Source organism: Heteronotia binoei, chromosome 7, assembly GCF_032191835.1.
Source record: "Heteronotia binoei isolate CCM8104 ecotype False Entrance Well chromosome 7, APGP_CSIRO_Hbin_v1, whole genome shotgun sequence".
NCBI classification, from domain to species: Eukaryota; Metazoa; Chordata; class Lepidosauria; order Squamata; family Gekkonidae; genus Heteronotia; species Heteronotia binoei.
The window spans coordinates 25,504,386-25,522,862 of NC_083229.1; the positions used below are offsets into that span (position 1 = coordinate 25,504,386).

Below are 18,477 nucleotides of genomic sequence, written 5' to 3' on the forward strand. Positions count from 1 at the left end.
AGGTGCCCCTATCCTTCATTATTTCTAATGTAGGGAGGCATTAAAATGGTATGTGGTCCCCTTAAATGTGATGGTCAGAACTTCCTTTGGAGTTCAATTGTGCTTGTCACAACTTTGCTTATGGCTCCACCCCCAAAGTCCCCAGATATTTCTTGAATTGGACTTGACAACCGTACGTTGGGGTTCTCCTGGGCTGCCGCCTGCCCCCGCAACTCAAAAAGCCAGCAAGCCACCCACCACCCAAAATCACATAAGAAGTGAGAAAGGGTGGCACAGGCTTCGCCAGAGGTTAATGAGAGCTGCTGGGGGCATGGGAAAACTGCTGGTAGCTGGCTGGCTGCCCACTCTCCTAATCCAGGGATTGTTATGCAACTGCAGCTATTCAATGGACAAGGTAGGTGGGGAGGAGGAGGAGGACCCTCAGAAAGGTTCAGGAGCTGTGCTCCTGTGAGCTCCTGCTGAATCTGATAATACAAGGCTGGTTCCAGATTTCTGAGCAAAGGGTGCTCACACCCCCTTTTTGCCGATATGCACACCCCTCTCCTACCAACAGCCCATGTGCCCTCTCCCTACCTTTCTCTCTCTCACCCACACACACTGTCTGTGTTCTCAGCCACACAGACTCCTTTCCCCAGCAATGCTGGGGCATTGTTGCTGCCACCAGAAGAGCTGTTACTGTGCGTCACTCACACATCCTTCTCCTGGAAGTGCTGGGCAGTGCACACAACTGTAAGCATGGATGGCAGGAGGGTGGAGAGGTAGGAGGGGAGGATGGAGAAGGTGGGTTTCACTGGAAACTCTGGGCCTCAGCAGTTGTACTGCATTAAGATATGCTGATATCAGCGCTGAGATAGGTGCAAATCAGAAACAATTGAAAGCAACAGGAAAGTTCCAGAGACCAGGTTGGATTGTACCTATAGCAAGTAGCAGTACGACAGTTACCTTTGGACCATATTCACCACGGTTTCCCTTTGGACCTCTGAGGCCTGGTCCACCCTGCAAAACACATTTGGCATTGAATGAAAAATAGGTCCTCCAGGGCTTTTTTTGAGCAGGAACACAGTTCTGACTGGCTTGGCGTCAGGCGGCGTGGCCTAAAATGCAAGTGAGTTCCTGCTGGGCTTTTTCTACAAAAAAGCCTTGTGTGAAACAATGATGATGTCAGGAGGTGTGGCCTAATATGCAAATGAGTTCCACAAAGTTCTCCCTTTGCATCATTTCTAAAATAAAACCCTAAGCGTTTAAAATCTGATTTAGAAAAGTCTTGTTGATGCAAGACCTCATCAGATCAGGTCAGAAAAGTGCATTGTAGTGGTTAGAATGCCAGACTCTGGCATCTGGTCATCCTCTGTGGGAAACAGGATGCTGGAATTGGCCATTAATGTGATCCACAAAGATTCACCTTGTGAACACTATTACAACGAGGGAAAATTTAATCCTGGACTCCAAAAGCCAGGTCAGATCCCAACTAGGGTTTCCATGGGCATAAGGACAGCATGATTTTCCCACCTCCCACGTCCTGTAGGAGCCCAAAATGTCCCTAAAATCAGGAGGGAGAGGCAGGAAAAAGTGGAAGTCCTACAAAAATGTTAGGATCCAAGATACTGGGTGGCCCAATCCCACAGACTGTCAGTCTCTGTAAAGGCAGACAGGGGTCATAAGTGCCATACGACTGATTGCGGTGTGCACAGGGATGAACTGCAACAACCCCCTCCCCACCATTCTCGCAATATATAAGCCTTCCTGTAACTTCTGTCATTTGATACCATTAAAAATTCAATGCTGTTCCAGAACATTAATGACCATAGTATAAACAATGAAATATCAGCTAGGGCCATATCTGCTTCGTCGTTGGGGCTTTCTGAACTCACACATTTAACATGCTAACCAAATTTGCTTATTAAATAAAATGTAAGGAGAAAATTCTACGTTCTGAGGCTGGTATCATATACTGATTCAAATTAAGCCCCGTGTAATCTGTATAGACCGAAAATAGAACTCCCAAACGCTACTGTATTCGAAATTGAATCACAAGAAGAAATTAAGTTCTGCCAACCTATCTGAATATATAGATTTTTTTAAAAAATTAATGAGCTATTTTATTTGCAGCAAATTATTATGGGAATGCTGCTAATGAGAATTCCCTTAAACTTCTCATATCAGTAAATTCAAGTATTTTAAAAAAGAAGTTACAACAATTAAATCGATAAAGCATAATCATGTTGGCAAATGTATTAATCGTACGTAATTATAACCCTTTAAATCTCATATAATTAGATGAAGATTACAGTAAAATTCAAGAAGGTTTCATTGTGACTAATAACAAACAGAACTCCTGCTCTATTTCATCTTTCCAGCATACCTTGCAGTATGTTAGGCTGAAAGGCAGTGACCAGCCCAAAGTCACCCTGTGAGCTTCATGGAAGAGTTGCTTGGAGAAGAAGGAAGAGGGCCCCAGGAAACAGTGACAGAAAACATGGCAGGAACAGGTGCCACGCTAGCAGACAGTGGTTTACATAATACAACAACCCCCTGTTCCCAATCCAGTAGAACCAGAAACAGTGACATGGGGAAGTCAAACATGAAGGAAAACTTACCGGTTGCCCGGGGGGGCCCTGAGGACCTCTGCTGACTTCAGAACAGGAACAAGCATAAGGAAGGGAGGGGCAACTTTCTTCATCTCTCTAGAGAAAAAGAAAAAGAAATATCAAATCCTGATACATCACAAAGTTCAATGACAGATTTAAGAATCTAGAAGCAAAGCCACTCCGGTTGTGAGCACAAGATCCTCACGTACAAGCAGAAGCTCTGAAGTGCACTCTTTATGGAGCTTCCCCATTCTTTTTTATGAACAGGCAAGTGCTATGAACAAATGACAGAGGAACAGATATGCACATACTATGTACATATGCATTAGATATGTATGCATGCATGCATGTGCTATCAAGTTGCAAAGCCTTATGGTGACACTAGCAAGGGACTTCCAAGGCAAGTGAGAAGCAGAGGTGGTTTGCCACTGCCTTCTTCTACAGAGTCTTCCTTGGTGGTCCAAGACATGAGGCTGGGCTATACCATACCATAAGAACATAAGAGAAGCCATGTTGGATCAGGCCAGTGGCCCATCCAGTCCAACACTCTGTGTCACACAGTGGCCAAAAAAAATCAGGTGCCATCAGGAGGTCCATCAGTGGAGCCAGGACACTAGAGGTCCTCACATTGTTGCTCCTTCCAAGCACCAATACAGAGCATCACTTGCCCCAGACAGAGAGTTCCAACAATACGCTGTGGCTAATAGCCACTGATGGACCTCTGCTCCATATGTTTATCCGATCCATTCTTGAAGCTGGCTATATCACCACCTCCTGTGGCATTCCAAATTTACACAGGGAATTATCTCCACTGAGTGGGAATCTCTCTGTGTTAATGCTGCCTACTATATTTGAACCTTTGAGTGACAATTCCAAAATATATTCACAATTATTAATTATATAGCATTGAAGAAGAGCTTTAAAATGGAGCCTTACCAGTCCTGGAAGTTCACAGCATTTATCTCTATTAGCCCATGAAGTGGTACAAACGATATCAAACATCTGCAACTGGAACTGGTTTAAAAACAGAAATATAAAGTGAAACATAACTGGTATTCAGAAAAAAGAATCAACAAAATAATCCTCATAGATGCTTGATTATTAAGATGGATATCCCTATCTGGCTGAAATCCATATAGCCAAAGAAACTGAGAAACTAGTTCCATGAACACAAGAGAGATTTAGATCTGGGGAAGTGGGGTTTCCAATCAGCAGCTCCCCGTGTTTTAAAGCAAACTGCTTTTGAAACAAAGGAGAGTTTCCCTATTCTTTTTTTATGAACAGGCAAGTGCTAGGAACAAATGACAAAGGAAGAGAGGAGAATTTGAAGAGCAGCTTTGTGATATGGGCCTAGGGTTGCCATTGCCACCTAAGAGTTGTGAAATGCCTTGATATTTGGTAAGTGGTGGCTATGGTGCACAGGAAAGGTGGGGTTTGGGGAAGGGTGGGGGCTTAGCAAGGTACAATGCCATAGAGGTGACCCTTCATATCTGCTGTTTTTTTTCCACAGGAACTGATATCTGTCATTTAGAGATCAATTGTAATACCAGGACATCTCCAGATCCTGCCTGGAGGTTGGCAAGATATGGCACAGCGGCCAACTATTTAAACAAAACAAAAAAGGGAAAATATTTCACTTGGTCAGGGCAATTACCATGGCTTGAATCTCAACAACTCTTTGGATCCTTCCCACAGAACAGAAGTGCTGAATTACCACAACATCTATAGGAGGAATGCTTTCCTGGCTAGCATGTTCATTATCTATGGTTGCCAGGTCCCTCCTGGCAGCCGATGGCCAACGGGAAAGGGAATTTCCATTGCTAGCATTGCACAGGAAGTGATGTCATCATACCAATGACTTCTGGATGACATTCTGGTATTTGGGCAAAAACTCTATGGAAAAACTGGCTTCTAACTGTAGAGTTTTTCCCCAAATACCAGTGTCACCTGGAAGTCACTGGTGTGATTATGTCATTTCCTGTGTGGTTTCAGCAATGTGTCTTAGGCCTATCTCTTTCTACTGCTAAATCACTCCCACCTGCCAGCTGATCAGCAGCTGGTGAGCAGGGACTGGTAGTAGGAGACCCTGCCCCTACTGGGTGTCTGGCAACCCTATGGTTATCACTTCTAAGCAGCGGTGGAATTCTAGCAGGAGCTCCTTTGCATAGTAGACCACATACCCCTGATGTAGCCAATCCTCCAAGAGATTACAAAAAAGAACCTTGTAAGCTCTTGGAGGATTGGCTACATCAGCGGTGTGTGGTCTAATATGCAAAGGAGCTCCTGCTGGAATTCCACCCCTGCTTCTAAGAAAAATCAAGGCAAGCTGTAAAATTTCAAGGATCTCACAAGGCTGGCTGGCAAAGTAACAATAATGGCAAATGACAGTTAATACTTGGTTCCCCCAAGTATTCTGGGAACTGGCACAAATGCTAAGAATTCTCTGCCACTCCAGCCCACCAGTACAACTGTCAGGATCCTTAGGGAAAAGGAATGACTGTTAGCTAATAGTTCTGCAGATATGCCCTGAGAGAAGGAAAAAGAGGGACAAAGAAAAATTAAAAGGTGTGCCCTGGGTCTGCAAAGGGTATAAACTATGAAGCTAAAGGCTATGAATGTCAATGTCCTGATTAAATGCCTCCCAAGAACAAGGGGCTGTTGTTTAGTAAACTCTGCTAGAATTAGGAGGAGAAGCCCACGTCACATTTTAAAATCAGAAGAATGGCTGATTCAGCCTCTCTCAACTCAAACGTATTAAAACCATTTTTCAAAAATGTCGCTAGTTGATTTGTGGAAAAATATAATACCACATAGGATTCTTGGATTAATTAGAAATTAATTCTAATTTATGCAAAGGAAGAAAACGGGGGCATGCTATTTTGCATACACAGATAAATTGCCTGTGAATGCAAGCAGATATAGCAACAAATGCAAATCCACAGTGCGTTTTTTTATAATTCCCATCCCCAAGCAGGCACAGATGGGATACATTTAAGTCAATGCAACATTCTTCCAGTTCATGATATTATCACATGGAGGTACAGCATCTAAATAAAGCTGCCTCTTCTCACGCACACTTTGGCCATGTCTCTGCAGTAACAGATAGCAGCACCAGCAATTTAAACAATGGTTTTGAGAGGAAATTGTAACAGCTGTAGGGATTCTTATTCTAGCCCACCTCTCAGAGGCTGGGGCTGGTGGATAATTTTAGAAGAAGAACATGCTGTTGAGTCACAACCCACCCACAGCAACCATGGAATGTTCCAGGAAAGAGATGAGCAGAGGTGGTTTGCCATTTCGATGAAGATTTGGCCATCCCACATGGATAATGCTCACCACAATGCCTGCCCAACATGACAAAATATTCCAGCATTATAGAGCACAAGCCAGTGAAAAATTATTTATCATCATTGCCAGCTAATTCTATTGCAATGGTCCATACACAAAGAGCTTTCTAATTTATGAACAGGATGCCAAATACAGCTGAGAATGTATGCTTCTCCTCCCCTCTCAAGTTTCAAGTTACCTATGGATGACCCCAATGAAAAGATCCTGAACATCTGACAACCTCAGGTACGCCTCTATTTTCAGAGAAGCCATGAGCACACCTGGGAGTTTTATTGCCCGGGCCACAGCCATCAAACTTTAAGTCCTGCAAAATATCTAACAGCTAAATAAGAGCTTAAGCTTTATTAAACATTCATGATAAAACTGTCACTGGCACTGTTGGGGAAACTTTAGTGAGAAATGGAGCTATGCATGCCTATGATCTTATGTAACTGCCAGTCCATTCACTTGAAGACAACCAACATTTTTCTGTGGGTGTGCAGTTTGCTAAATGACTTTATCATTCATACCGTTCAGGCTTTCTCAACAAAAGGCATCGTTTCTTTCCCCTTCTTCCTACAAAGCACCCTTTAACTTTCATAAATCCGCCTTTGTTTTTTTCCTGTTGGAATGTAGTCACAAAGGTTGCTCTGTTCCATTGTCTCCTAGGACATGATTTATTTATTGATGTGTTAAAAAGCTTGTGGCCTAAAGGCATTTTTTTTTTCCATCCAGAGAAACATATCTTGTGGGTAAATGATCTTGACAGCCCAAAAAATAATTATGTAACCAAAAGCATTATGTTTCAGTTTTGGGTCTTTTCTTTCCTTGTCAAGTTGCAATCAACTTCAGGTGATCCCATAAGTTTTCGAAGCAAGAGATGTTCAGAGATGGTTTGCCATTGCCAGCCTCTTCATAGTGACCCTGGTATCATTTTGTGGACTCCCATCCAAAAAATAACCAGGGGCAACCCTGCTTAAGCTTCTAAGATCTGACAAGATAATGGCTAGCCTGGGCAACTCAAGTCAGAGCAAATTTAGCCAGGGCACATTTGGGTCTTGCACTTTTCAAACTAAGACTTAGATTCAAGAAAGTGCTCTTGGCCAAGGGAAATTAATGCACATTTCCTCTTCTGTCCATATCTTTCCTCTATAGTGACCAGATCTCCCCTCAAATCAAATCACTTATGTAAAAGTCCACTTCTGTTATTTTTGGAAGACAGTTTTGATATGAAGAGGAAAGTTTGGTAGCTGAGAAAACGGTGACAGCAATTGGGAAGACGGTTTAATATCTTTGGAATCACAAGTTTCCAGAACACAAACTCTTGCATAATATGCTGGTTTTTGTAGCTCTTATGTCTCCATAAGACACTACAAAGAGAAACAGGAGCCTTCAGATATGTGTTCTACAAAGTCAGTACAATAGACCACCAGAAGTGTTTCCTTTTTTCAGCAATACTTGAATTAGGGTTTGTAGAATCTTTCGGGCTCAAGTGCCGTGTTCTACTGGAGAAAGTTTTTCTTCCACACGTTTCGTTCTCAGCTGGAAGAAAAACGTCTGGAAGAAAAACTTTCTCCAGTAGAACACGGCACTTGAGCCCGAAAGATTCCACAAACCCTAATGATGATGCCAGCCGTCAAAACCTGAAATCTTTGATAATACTTGAATTGTCCCACATTCTTTAGTGAACAAGATTAATCATACCATTACTATTACCAAACAATCTTAACTATTTCACATTGGTTTTCATAAACCTTCCATTCATTCGGAAACCTAATTCCTTTTAAAACCAAGACTCGAACCACAAGATGCCTCACATACCGGTGCAGAATTGTCCCTTGGACCTCTGGATCGGACCATTCTTCCCAATACTTCAATCCCCCCAGAGGTGATATTGCCAGCTGCGTTGATCGTTTTCTCGCCCACTTGTTTGCAGTCAATCACTATTTTAGCTGCCGTTTTGCTAATAACAACATGCACCTGAGGAGAACAAAGATGTATTTATTAAGAGGACGTATGAGTACATAGGAGCTTTCTAAGTAAAAAAGAAAATCTGTTATTGTTAGTAACAGAATTGCTAGCATTTTCCCTGAGTTTCAGCATTTAAAAATGGCAAGCTGAAATTTGAAAAGTTAAGTTATAAAAAGCAGTATGTAAAGATGTAAGCCAGTAGATACTGAGGGCTAACTAGATTGGCTGAGAGCAGCCACTGGCTTCCATCTTGGCGCACTTATTCATGCGTTTGTAACATTTCTGGAATTAGAGATTTTATTTTTTTATATGAAAAGAAGAAGAGTTGGTTTTACACCCTGCCCTTCACTACCCAAAGGAGTCTCAGAACAGCTTATAATTGCCTTCCATTCCTCTTCCCTCAATAGGCATGTGAGGCTGAGAGAGCTGTGACTGATCCAAGGTCACCCAGCTGCTGCATGTGGAGGAGGATTGGGGAATCAACCTGCTGGTCATAACCACTACACCAAACTGGCTTTCAGGGGAGAGGAGCAAATTCCTGCTTTACCTTATTTCCCAACATTCCACTGTTGCAAGTGCTTTTCTCCCTAGCCTTACCCACTCCTAGTATCAGAGCTGGGCTGGGAGATAAAAAATGTTCACGTGACACAGAACAGCAAGGCAAGAGAAGAGGACTGGGCAAAATGAGGTATGTGGAGATACTTATGCAGGAGGCAAAAGATTTCTTGAGTGCCAGTTTGGTGTAGTGGTTAAGTGTGCGGACTCTTATCTGGGAAAACCAGGTTTGATTCCCCACTCCTCCACTTGCACCTGCTGGAATGGCCTTGGGTCAGCCATAGCTCTGGCAGAGGTTGTCCTTGAAAGGGCAGCTGCTGTGAGAGCCCTCTCCAGCCTCACCCACCTCACAGGGTGTCTGTTGTGGGGGAGGAAGGTAAAGGAGATTGTGAGCCGCTCTGAGACTCTTCAGAGTGGAGGGCGGGATATAAATCCAATATCTTCATCTTCTTCTTCTTCTTTTCTGTTGGATGACATTCTTTGAAGGTAATTGAAAACAAATTTTCACTCCTATTTTCCTCTGTGCTCTGCAATGCAGTTACTGTGGGATAGGGTTGCCAATCCCCGGGTGGGGACAGGAGATCCCCCGGTTTGGAGGTCCTCCCCTCGCTTCAGGATCATCAGAAAGCAGGGGGAGGGAAGGGAAATGTCTGCTGGGAACTCTATTATTCCCTATGCAGACTTATTTCCATAGGAAATAATGGAGAATTGATCCACGGGTATCATGGGTTGGGCTGTTTTTTGGGGTAGAGGCACCAAATTTTCAGTATAGCATCCAGTGCCTCTCCCCAAAATACCCTCCAAGTTTCAAAAAGATTAAACCAGGGGGTCCAATTCTATGAACCCCAAAAGAAGGTGCCCCTATCCTTCATTATTTCCTATGGAAGGAAGACATTTTAAAAGGTATGCAGTCCCTTTAAATGTGATGGCCAGAACTCCCCTGGAGTTCAGTTATGCTTGTCACACCCTTGCTCCTGGCCCCACCCCAATGCCTCCTGGCTCCACTCCCAAGGTCCCCAAATATTTCGTGAATTGGACTTGGCAACCCTACTGTGGGATAAAAGCCAGTGGGGCAAGATACTCTGTGACAGTTATAGAAATGGAAGGCTGAGTTGACCCTGGCAGAATATGGAAAAAAGATACACTTCAACCAATAGTTTCAGAGGGTAGCCATACCAGGGCTTTTTTTGTAGCAGGAACGTCTTTGCATATTAGGCCACAGCCCCCTGATGTAGCCAATTCTCCTGGAGCTTACAGTAGGCCCTGTACGAAGAGCCCTGTAAACTCTTGGCAGTTTGGCTACATAAAAGGGGTGTGGCCTAATATGCAAAGGAGTTCCTGCTACAAAAAAAAGCCCTAGGAAGAACAATTAGATTCAAGTTCAGTAGCATCTCAGAAACCAACAAGATTTTGGGGGTATAAGCTTTCAAATATTTCATTAGTGCCTGATGAAGGAAACTTTGGCCCTCAAAAGCTTATACCCCCAAAAATCTTATTGGTCTCTAATGTGTTACCTGGACTTGAATTCAGCTTCACTGGATAGAGAGAATCATTTACAACCGAAAGCGAAAACATGCCATCTCTTTGCTGTATTAACACTTGCTGACTGAAGTCATGAAGCTGCCTTATAATGAATCATACCATCGGTCCATCAAGGTCAGTATTGTCTACTCAGACTAGCGATGGCTTTCCAGGGCCTTAGGTCTTTCACCCCTTTTAACTGGAGAAGCCAAGGATTGAACCTAGGATCTTCTGCTTGCCAAGCAAATGAGCTATGCCACCCCCCCCCCCATATTGGAGGAACTATGTTCCAGTGGGGTTGAGGCCAAGGACCTGACACCCAATTCGGCTAAGACCCCAGGAGTCTACATGGGGTTTGAAAGGGGGTGCTGTTCCTTTGTTTGGGGATTCACATGTAGGAAGAGAAGGGAGTTCTTTGGGAATTCCTTCAAAGGTGGGTTCAATGTGAAAAATGAAGGAGGATAGGGCTTGCAGGTGCAGTCCTAGGGAGTACACTATCAGGGCTGGCCTAGCCACTAGGCAAACTAGGTGACTGCCTAGGTCGCTGGCCTTCTGAGGACACCAAACTGGGCACCCCCCATGTGACTCAGTAATGTTATCTGTGTGTGGGGGGGGAGCAGTTAGCCTTGTCCAGGGTGCCAAACAGTCTACGGCCACCCCTGTATACTATGCAACCAGCAGCCAACCTCCCTCCAAGGCCAAACTAGATCATAAGTTAACTAGCCTGCAAACTTTCTTCCATATTAATTTACCTTATTTAGCTGTACCTAGATCTGCCTTGCAGTTACCAGTGAGTTGTGCCTTGGAGCTAATAGAAGTGTTTAACTAAAGAGCCTTGTACACTTCTTTACCCACAGCCTTGGCTGTTCAGAAGTGCCAAGATTTGGCTTGGGCATTGCTCCTCTGAGTGGCACCCTGCAAGAGGGAGGAATTTAACTATCCCGGGGTGCTGCCATGCTACCAGAGACAAGAGAGGGCAAGAGGCACCTTTTTGCCCCCAGCATCTTAAGAGGGCTATGTGCCAGAGAGAGGGGATATCTGAGGGAGAAAACTCCCTTTCCTTTACAGGAATGCAACACAACTGTGTCCTCAGCAACTGGGCATTCTGGTCTCTCTTGTGACAACTCCTCCCCACCCCAATCAGGTGACTCTGACACCACTGTGGGACAGTGTCAGGAGGTGGCACCATAGAGAGGAAAGATTCGGTGGCTACACTGCAGGCATACAGCTGCTGAAAAGCTAGCAGTGTCAACCATGGACCAGAAATGTCATCCCATATGTCCTTGATGTGCACTACTACAGCATCTGGTACTCGTTGAGCAGGACTTTTTTTTAATAGCAGGAACCCCTTTGCATATTAGGCCACACCTCCCTGATGTAGCCTATCCTCCTGGAGCTTACAATAGGCTCTGTATTAAGAGCCCTGTAAGCTCTTGGAGGACTGGCTACAACAGTTCCAGTGGGGTGTGTGGCCTAATATGCAAAGGAGTTCCTGCCACAAAAAAGCCCTGTCGCTGAGTGTTGCAACAGCAGTCCCAGTGTCTCCATTGACACTTCCTCCACAGACTCTTCAGTGTGGGAGAAGGCTCTCCCTTTCCATCAGTGAAAGTCAGCAATGGCTTCCTATGGAATCAGTGGAAATTAAACAAATGTAATAATAAGTGTACAGTATACCAAACTTTTAAAACAATGTTTCAGAAATCAGAAAATGCCCATTTCTATTAAGCTATTTTTTACTTTACCTTATGGAAACTTCCATGAAATATTTTCTTTATATCAGGTCCTTCAAATGTGACAGTCTGGAATTCACCTTTGTAGTCATAATTGAAGAAAGTGAGGGTTTTCCCGCCATCTGTACAATGAGGGAGTGAGAGAGTTGTATTTTGTGTGTTTTCATGTCTCAGCAGCCTGTGAGTAGACTGTTTGATTTAGAATTATATATAAACACAACTGAAATAAATAGGCGGGCGACATGTAAGTAATGCTCAGGAAAAAATTACAGCCTACTTTGAAAATACTGCAATAATGTTTTTCTTACCCTTCTTAGGTGTGAAAATTAAAATCAATAAGCAATAAAAGCAAGCTATAAATGTACAAACTACGTACTGTCTAAAATCACTCCGACCAATGGCTCGTATTCTTCATTTAAAATCTCCCAGAGAGCAAACGGTTCCTCAGGTGTTTCAGGCAGAACACGGAAGAGAAAGGTAATGGTGTAGTCTGAAGGAAGCCCCTCAGGGTGCAAGTATCTGTAAAAGAGAAACGAATAATGTTCCCAAAACTGATATCTTCACACCAAGAGGGTTCAAGGGCGCAATGCCTCACCTAAAAGAATAAAAAGTAATGGTCAGATGCAAAACTGCTGGTCTATGTTCATAGAAATATGCTTAGCTGCTTTACTGGAATTACTAGAGGATAAGGCCAGCGTGCCTTTGGACTGAAATCAAGGCATCTAAAATCTAAAACTACCAGACCTCTTAATTAAATGATAGGATTATTGTTTGTTATATTTTAACCAGAGTCTTTGTCTAGGTTTCGAATCTATGGTGTAGTGGTTAAGAGCGGTGGACTCCAATCTGGAGAATCGGGTTTGATTCCCCACTCTTTCACATGCTTGGTAACCTTGGGTGAGTCACAGTTCTCTCAGAGCTGTTCTCTCAAGAGCAGTTCTCAAAAGAGCTCTCTCTGCCTGATCTACCTCACAGGGGAGCTCAGGGAGAGGAATGGAAGGAGACTGTAAGCCGCTCTGAGACTCTGAGTGAAAGATGGGGTATAAATCCAACTCTTCTTCTTTTTCTCTACATTTTTTTGTGTTCCTCCATTGTTCCTTTTTTAAAACATTCTGTTCAAACGGAGGATTCACACATTAGTGGATATTATGCCCCTGAAATCCCTCACTAACCTTGTACCCAGTTCCAAAGGGCCAATTTGTGTTACAAAGCTATACGCAAGTTTCAGGGAGCTTCAGTTAGAAACCCCAAGTGTACCCCATTCAAATTCAAATTCCCCCCTCAAAAGTCACACACTGAGAAACAGAACAAATAGTTAACGGCTGGTAAAAAGGGCCAATTCATTTTAAAAGGTGGCTGAAGGAGCATTTGCCAGGCACTCCTGTGGAAACACGCCAGTAAGTTGCAAAGAAGGACAGGTTTCTTACCTGTAACTGGTGATCTTCGAGTGGTCATCTGTGCAATCACACATATGGGTAATCCGCAGGATTGGCCCCGACCTCGGAGAGTTCAAAGCAATCTTGATCGTAGATCTGGCGCGCCTCCCACTTGTCCTGGGAGGAGACAGCTACTGCGCATGCCTGGACAAGGGGGAGGTGCTTAGCCACTCAGTTTCTTCCCGCCGCCGGATAGGTGGAAATAACTGTGCTTACTAGCTTCCAGCAGCGGGGAAGGCTGGGTGGGTCTGTGTGATTGCACAGATGACCACTCGAAGATCACCAGTTACAGGTAAGAAACCTGTCCATCTTCTTCGTGGTCTCTGTGCATTCACACATATGGGTGATTAGCGAGCCATTTCTTCGGAGGTGGGTGCTGGACCTGTAAGAACATGAAGGGTTAGAGCGTAACGTAATGATAGTGGTACTCACAGTGGTTAGTCGAAGATCGATCGTAGCACTGCTTGTCCGAAGGAGGCATCTCGCCGGGCACGGACGTCGAGAGCGTAGTGCGAGGCGAAGGTAGATGTGGAGGACCAGACGGCTGCAGCGCATATGTCCTCTATAGGGATGCCTTTCATGAAGGCAGACGAGGTAGCCACGGCTCTGGTTGAGTGGGCTCGTATATGTTGAGGGATTGGTTGTTTTGCCAGCTGGTAACAGAGTTCGATGGCAGCAACAATCCATTTGGAGAGTCTCTGAGTAGATATTCTGCTGCCCTTATTATGGGTAGCGTAGGTGACAAAGAGTCTAGGGTCTTTACGGATTTGGCGGGTTCTGTCTATGTAGAAGGCTAGGGCTCTCCGTGCATCCAGGTTGTGGAGTGCCCTTTGTCCCGCGTCCGCGGGGTGCTGGAAGAAGGCTGGTATAGTGGACTGTCTTCCTAGGTGAAAGGTAGAGACGACCTTGGGTAGGAAGGTCGGGTCAGGTCGGAGGACCACCGTACTGTTATGAAATATCGTATACGGTGGGTCTGCTCTGAATGCGCAGATGTCACTGGCCCTCTTGCCTGTGGTGAGGGCCGTAAGTAGTGCCGTCTTCCATGACAGCAGGTGTAGTGGGATGGAGGCCATGGGCTCGAAGGGTGGTTTCATGAGTTGGCTCAGGACTAGGGACAGGCTCCAGGTGGGTAGAACTTGTTTGATTGGTGGGTGTAGGCGAATGATGCCCTTGAGGAAAGCTCTGGTCGCGTGGTGAGAGAATACCGTTGTGCCATCGATGCGGGGGTGGAAGGCAGAGATGGCTGCCAGGTGTACCTTCAGGGAAGAATACGACAGACCCGCTCTGGAGAGCGTTAGGGTGTAAGTTAGTACCTGAGGTATAGTGGCGAGGTTGGGGTCGAAGTTGTGCTGTGAGGCATAGTGTGAGAAGCGTTTCCACTTAAATAGATAGGATTTCCTAGTAGATGGTTTTCTGGAGTTCACTAGGACCTGACGGACCTCCGGAGGGAAGTCTAGAAACTGATTCTCCAGGCTGTTAATTTGAGCGATGCCGGGTTGTGGTGAAGGACCCTGCCGCCCTGTTGAGAGAGGAGATCCCGTGTTTGAGGGAGCTGGATGAAGGTATTGTTGGACAGGAGCAGCAAGGTCGTAAACCAGGGTTGGCGCGGCCACCATGGAGTTATGAGGATGCAGTTTGTGTGGTCTACCTGAATCTTCTGTAGAACTCTGGTGATAAGTGGAATGGGCGGAAAGAGGTAGTGGAGTGTTCCTTTCCAAGTTTGTATGAAGGCATCCCCCCTGGAGAGGTGGGATGGAGGACCTCTCATGTAGAAGCGGGTGCATTGGGCATTTGACGGTGAAGCAAATACATCTATCTTCGGTTGTCCGAAGATGCTGAATATCTGTCTGATGTATCGGCTGTTGATAGACCACTCGTGGTTGTTGGTGGAGTGGCGGCTCAGGGCGTCTGCCTGGGTGTTCTCGGCCCCTGGTAGGTGTACGGCCGTGAGGAAGATGCCCTGGCTTATGCTCCAATGCCACAGGGCTAGGGCTCTCTTGCAGAGTCTGACGGAGGCGGTGCCGCCCTGCCTGTTGATGTAAAAGACTGTGGCGATGTTGTCGGAGGTGATCTGGACGTGCTGGTTCCTTAGCGATGGGAGGAAGGACCGCAAAGCCTTGTGCACTGCGATGAGCTCCAGGCAGTTTATGTGGAGAGAGCGTTCGTAGTCTGTCCACTGGCCCTGCACCGTGAGGTCTTCCAAGTGGGCTCCCCATCCCCAGTTGGAGGCATCTGTGGTTACAATCACCGAGGGCGGTGTCTGCTTGAATGGCATGCCCTTGTAGAGGTGACGTTCCTTGGTCCACCATTTGAGGGATGGTACAATGTGTAGTGGAAGGGTGAACAGTGTGGATTGATGTTGTGTGTGAGGGCGGAAAGTTCTTACGAACCACATTTGGAGGGGACGCATGTGCAGCTTCGCAAACCGCAGAACTGCTGTGGTTGCTGCCATGAGGCCTAGCATTCTCTGGAAGGTGAGCGCTGTTTGGGAGCGCTGGGCGATGATAGTGTTGGCCAGTGACATTATGGCGAGTGCCCTGTCCTGAGGTAGGAAAGCCGTTTGCGAGAGCGTGGAGATGTCTGCTCCTATGAATTGGATCCTCTGGGTAGGGACTAGTTTGGATTTTGAGAGGTTGACTAGGAGGCCTAAGGTGGCCAGGGTGGAGAGGGTGGTCGAGACGTCCAGTTGTAGTTGCTCCCTGGAATGGGCGACGATCAGCCAGTCGTCTATGTACGGGAAGATTGATATCTGCTGCTGGCGTAATGTGGCTGCTACTACTGCCATGCACTTGGTGAAGACCCTTGGTGCTGTGGAGAGACCGAAGGGAAGGGAGCAGAACTGGAAGTGCTGCTTCCCTATGGCGAACCTGAGGAATCTTCTGTGATGATGGTTGATTGTAATGTGGAAGTAGGCGTCCTGGAGGTCTATGGACGCCATCCATGCTCGTTCTGGGATGAGCGGGAGGATTGCCTGAAGCGTGACCATACGGAATTTCTTGTAGGTTATGTGTAGGTTGAGTTTGCGGAGGTCGAGAATGGGTCGGAGTCCTCCGTCCTTTTTTGGCACCAGGAAGTACCGGGAGTAGAAGCCGGTGCGATGGTATTGGGGTGGGACTGGTTCTATCGCGCCTTTGTCCAGCAGAGACGCGATTTCCGTCTGCAGGGGTGCGGACGGGGGTGTGGTGAGGAACCGGTGGTGCTTTGGAGTGGACGTAAACTCTATTAGGTAGCCTCTTTGAATGATGGCGAGGACCCAGGCGTCCGATGTTATGGTCCTCCAGGCAGTGTAGAATGGTTGTAGTCGTGTTGATGGGTTTGGCTGATGGAGGGAGACTGGACGGCTCGGGGCAGGGAGGTCAGAGAGACGGTTTGGGTGTGGTTGAAGGTTTCTTGGTTGTTTGGCGTCTGTGTTGAAAGGAAGGTTTGGACTGCGGTGGTTTGCGCTTCCATGGTTCCTGTTGCCGTGGGGATCTGTTCCCTTTGTATTGGTTGGACCTCCAGTTCCTTTGTCGATTGGTTTGGGTCAGAGGTTGGGAGACTCCCAGTCGTCTTGCCCTCTTCCTGCCATCGTCTACAGATGTGAGGATGTCATCTGTAGAGGAGCTAAACAGGCCAAGGCCATCAAAGGGCAAATCTTCAACTTTGTATTTGATGTCTGGTTGGAGGGAGGAGGACCTGAGCCACGCGTGTCTGCGGAGTGCTATGGCTGAGGCCAAGGTTCTGGAGGAACACTGTGCAGCGTGACGGGCAGTGTTGATTTGCTGTTTGGTTACTCTGGCCATCTCCTGCAGGGTGGTGGTGGCTGACTTTTGGGATGCCTCGGGCAGGGATGGTACCAATGCGGCGAGGGAGGTGGTCAGGTTGTGGGTGTATGCGGAGAAGCATGCCATGTAGTTGAGGATTTTGGTTGTGGCTGTAGTGAGGGCGTAAATCTTTCTTCCGATCGTGTCGAGTTTTTTGCCCTCCCGTTCTGGTGGTACCGGGTGTCTAGTCTGCTTCGACTTCGAGGACGAATGTACAATGATCGAGTTCGGAGCCGGGTGGGTGAACAGGAACTTGGAATCAGGTGCGTGTATCTTGTACAGCGCTTCAACCCTCTTGGATGTTGGCGGTACCGATGCCGGTTTGTCCCATGCTTCTTTGAGTGTTTCTAGTAGAACGGGGAGCATTGGGAGAGAAGAGCTGGATGGAAGATCCGCGTGGACTAGATCAAAAACGACGTCCGAGACTCTGGGAGCGTCTGTATTGAGCTTTAGATTTAGCGAGCTTGCCATGTTTGCTACAAGGTCGAGGTAGGATCTTGGGCCTTCAGACGGTGATAAGTCTGCTGGCTTGGCTATGTCGGAGTCTGGGGATTGTATGTCCGAACCCGAAGAGTGGTCGGAGTCGGAGAGTTCCTCCTCGGATCCGTCGTCGGTTCCTTGAGGTAGGTCGGGCTGAGGTGTTGTCTTGGGAGCCGTGTGTAGGGATTCTAGTGGTGACGGGAGCTTCGGTTCGGCGCCGAGGTCCGTAGGGTCGTCATGGTGGTGAAGCGATTCGATCGATGCAGTTTGGAGTCTGTGTGTGCGATCTCGGTAGCGCGGAGACTCTTGGTAGCTGTGGTAATGGCGATCGTGGGATGGTGATCGTCGGTGCCGTCTTCGGTGCCGTGGGGATGGAGACCTAGATCTCGATGGAGAGTAATAGTAGTGTCTCCCCCTGCGGTGGCTGCGAGAGCGTCGGCGGCTGCGGGACCTGGTGCGGCGGCGACTGCGGGACCTGGTGCGGCGGCGACTGCGGGACCTGGTACGGCGGCGACTGCGGGACCTGGTGTGTCGGCGACTGCGGGACCTGGTGCGTCTGCGACTGTGAGATCGAGGTCTAGTCAGGGGATCTCTCGGGGTCGAGGGTTCTCTGGTGAGCGCGTGGGCGTCTATCGGCTGTGAGAGATCTATGAATTTAGTGGGGTCGAGAGTGTGGGTCCTAACGGATGCGGTAGAGTGCGTATCCAGCAGCTGGTCTGGTGGGGAATTCGGAATGGACGGCGACTTTGATGAGATGCGGATGATTTCCAACGGAGTGATTGACGGTGTTGCCGTCGACTTCGACGTCGGAGTCTTCGGCATCGATCCGGAGGCAGTGGCGGTCGGGTTCGGGGCCTTCGGTTTGGTGGTCGGGTTCGAGGCCGAGTCGAGAGGGCGGGTCTTATGCTTTTTTGAGCTAGTGCTACCCGTCGGGTCCGAGTGGGCGGAATCGGAGCGGCGGCGCTTTTTGGGGTCGTCCGACTTCTTAGAGTGCTTGCCGGTCTTAGGCTTACAGGGAGTCTGTGCCACGGAAGCTGCCGACTGCGCCTCTCCCACGAGGTGTGGG

At 47.0% G+C, this 18,477-nt stretch overlaps 1 protein-coding gene across 4 annotated transcripts in view; it reads right to left on the reverse strand.

Moving 5' to 3' along the window:
- Positions 1–18,477, reverse strand: part of COL14A1 (collagen type XIV alpha 1 chain) — a 193,319-nt gene that overhangs the window by 39,564 nt on the left and 135,278 nt on the right. For all 4 annotated transcript variants that reach the window (XM_060243265.1, XM_060243263.1, XM_060243262.1 and 1 more), the window contains 6 exons: positions 12,069–12,211; positions 11,705–11,814; positions 7,737–7,895; positions 3,525–3,602; positions 2,598–2,684; positions 943–996 (listed from right to left, as the gene is read on the reverse strand). In XM_060243265.1, the coding sequence (XP_060099248.1) occupies positions 943–996; positions 2,598–2,684; positions 3,525–3,602; positions 7,737–7,895; positions 11,705–11,814; positions 12,069–12,211 (631 nt within the window). The remainder of the gene's footprint in view (positions 1–942; positions 997–2,597; positions 2,685–3,524; positions 3,603–7,736; positions 7,896–11,704; positions 11,815–12,068; positions 12,212–18,477) is intronic.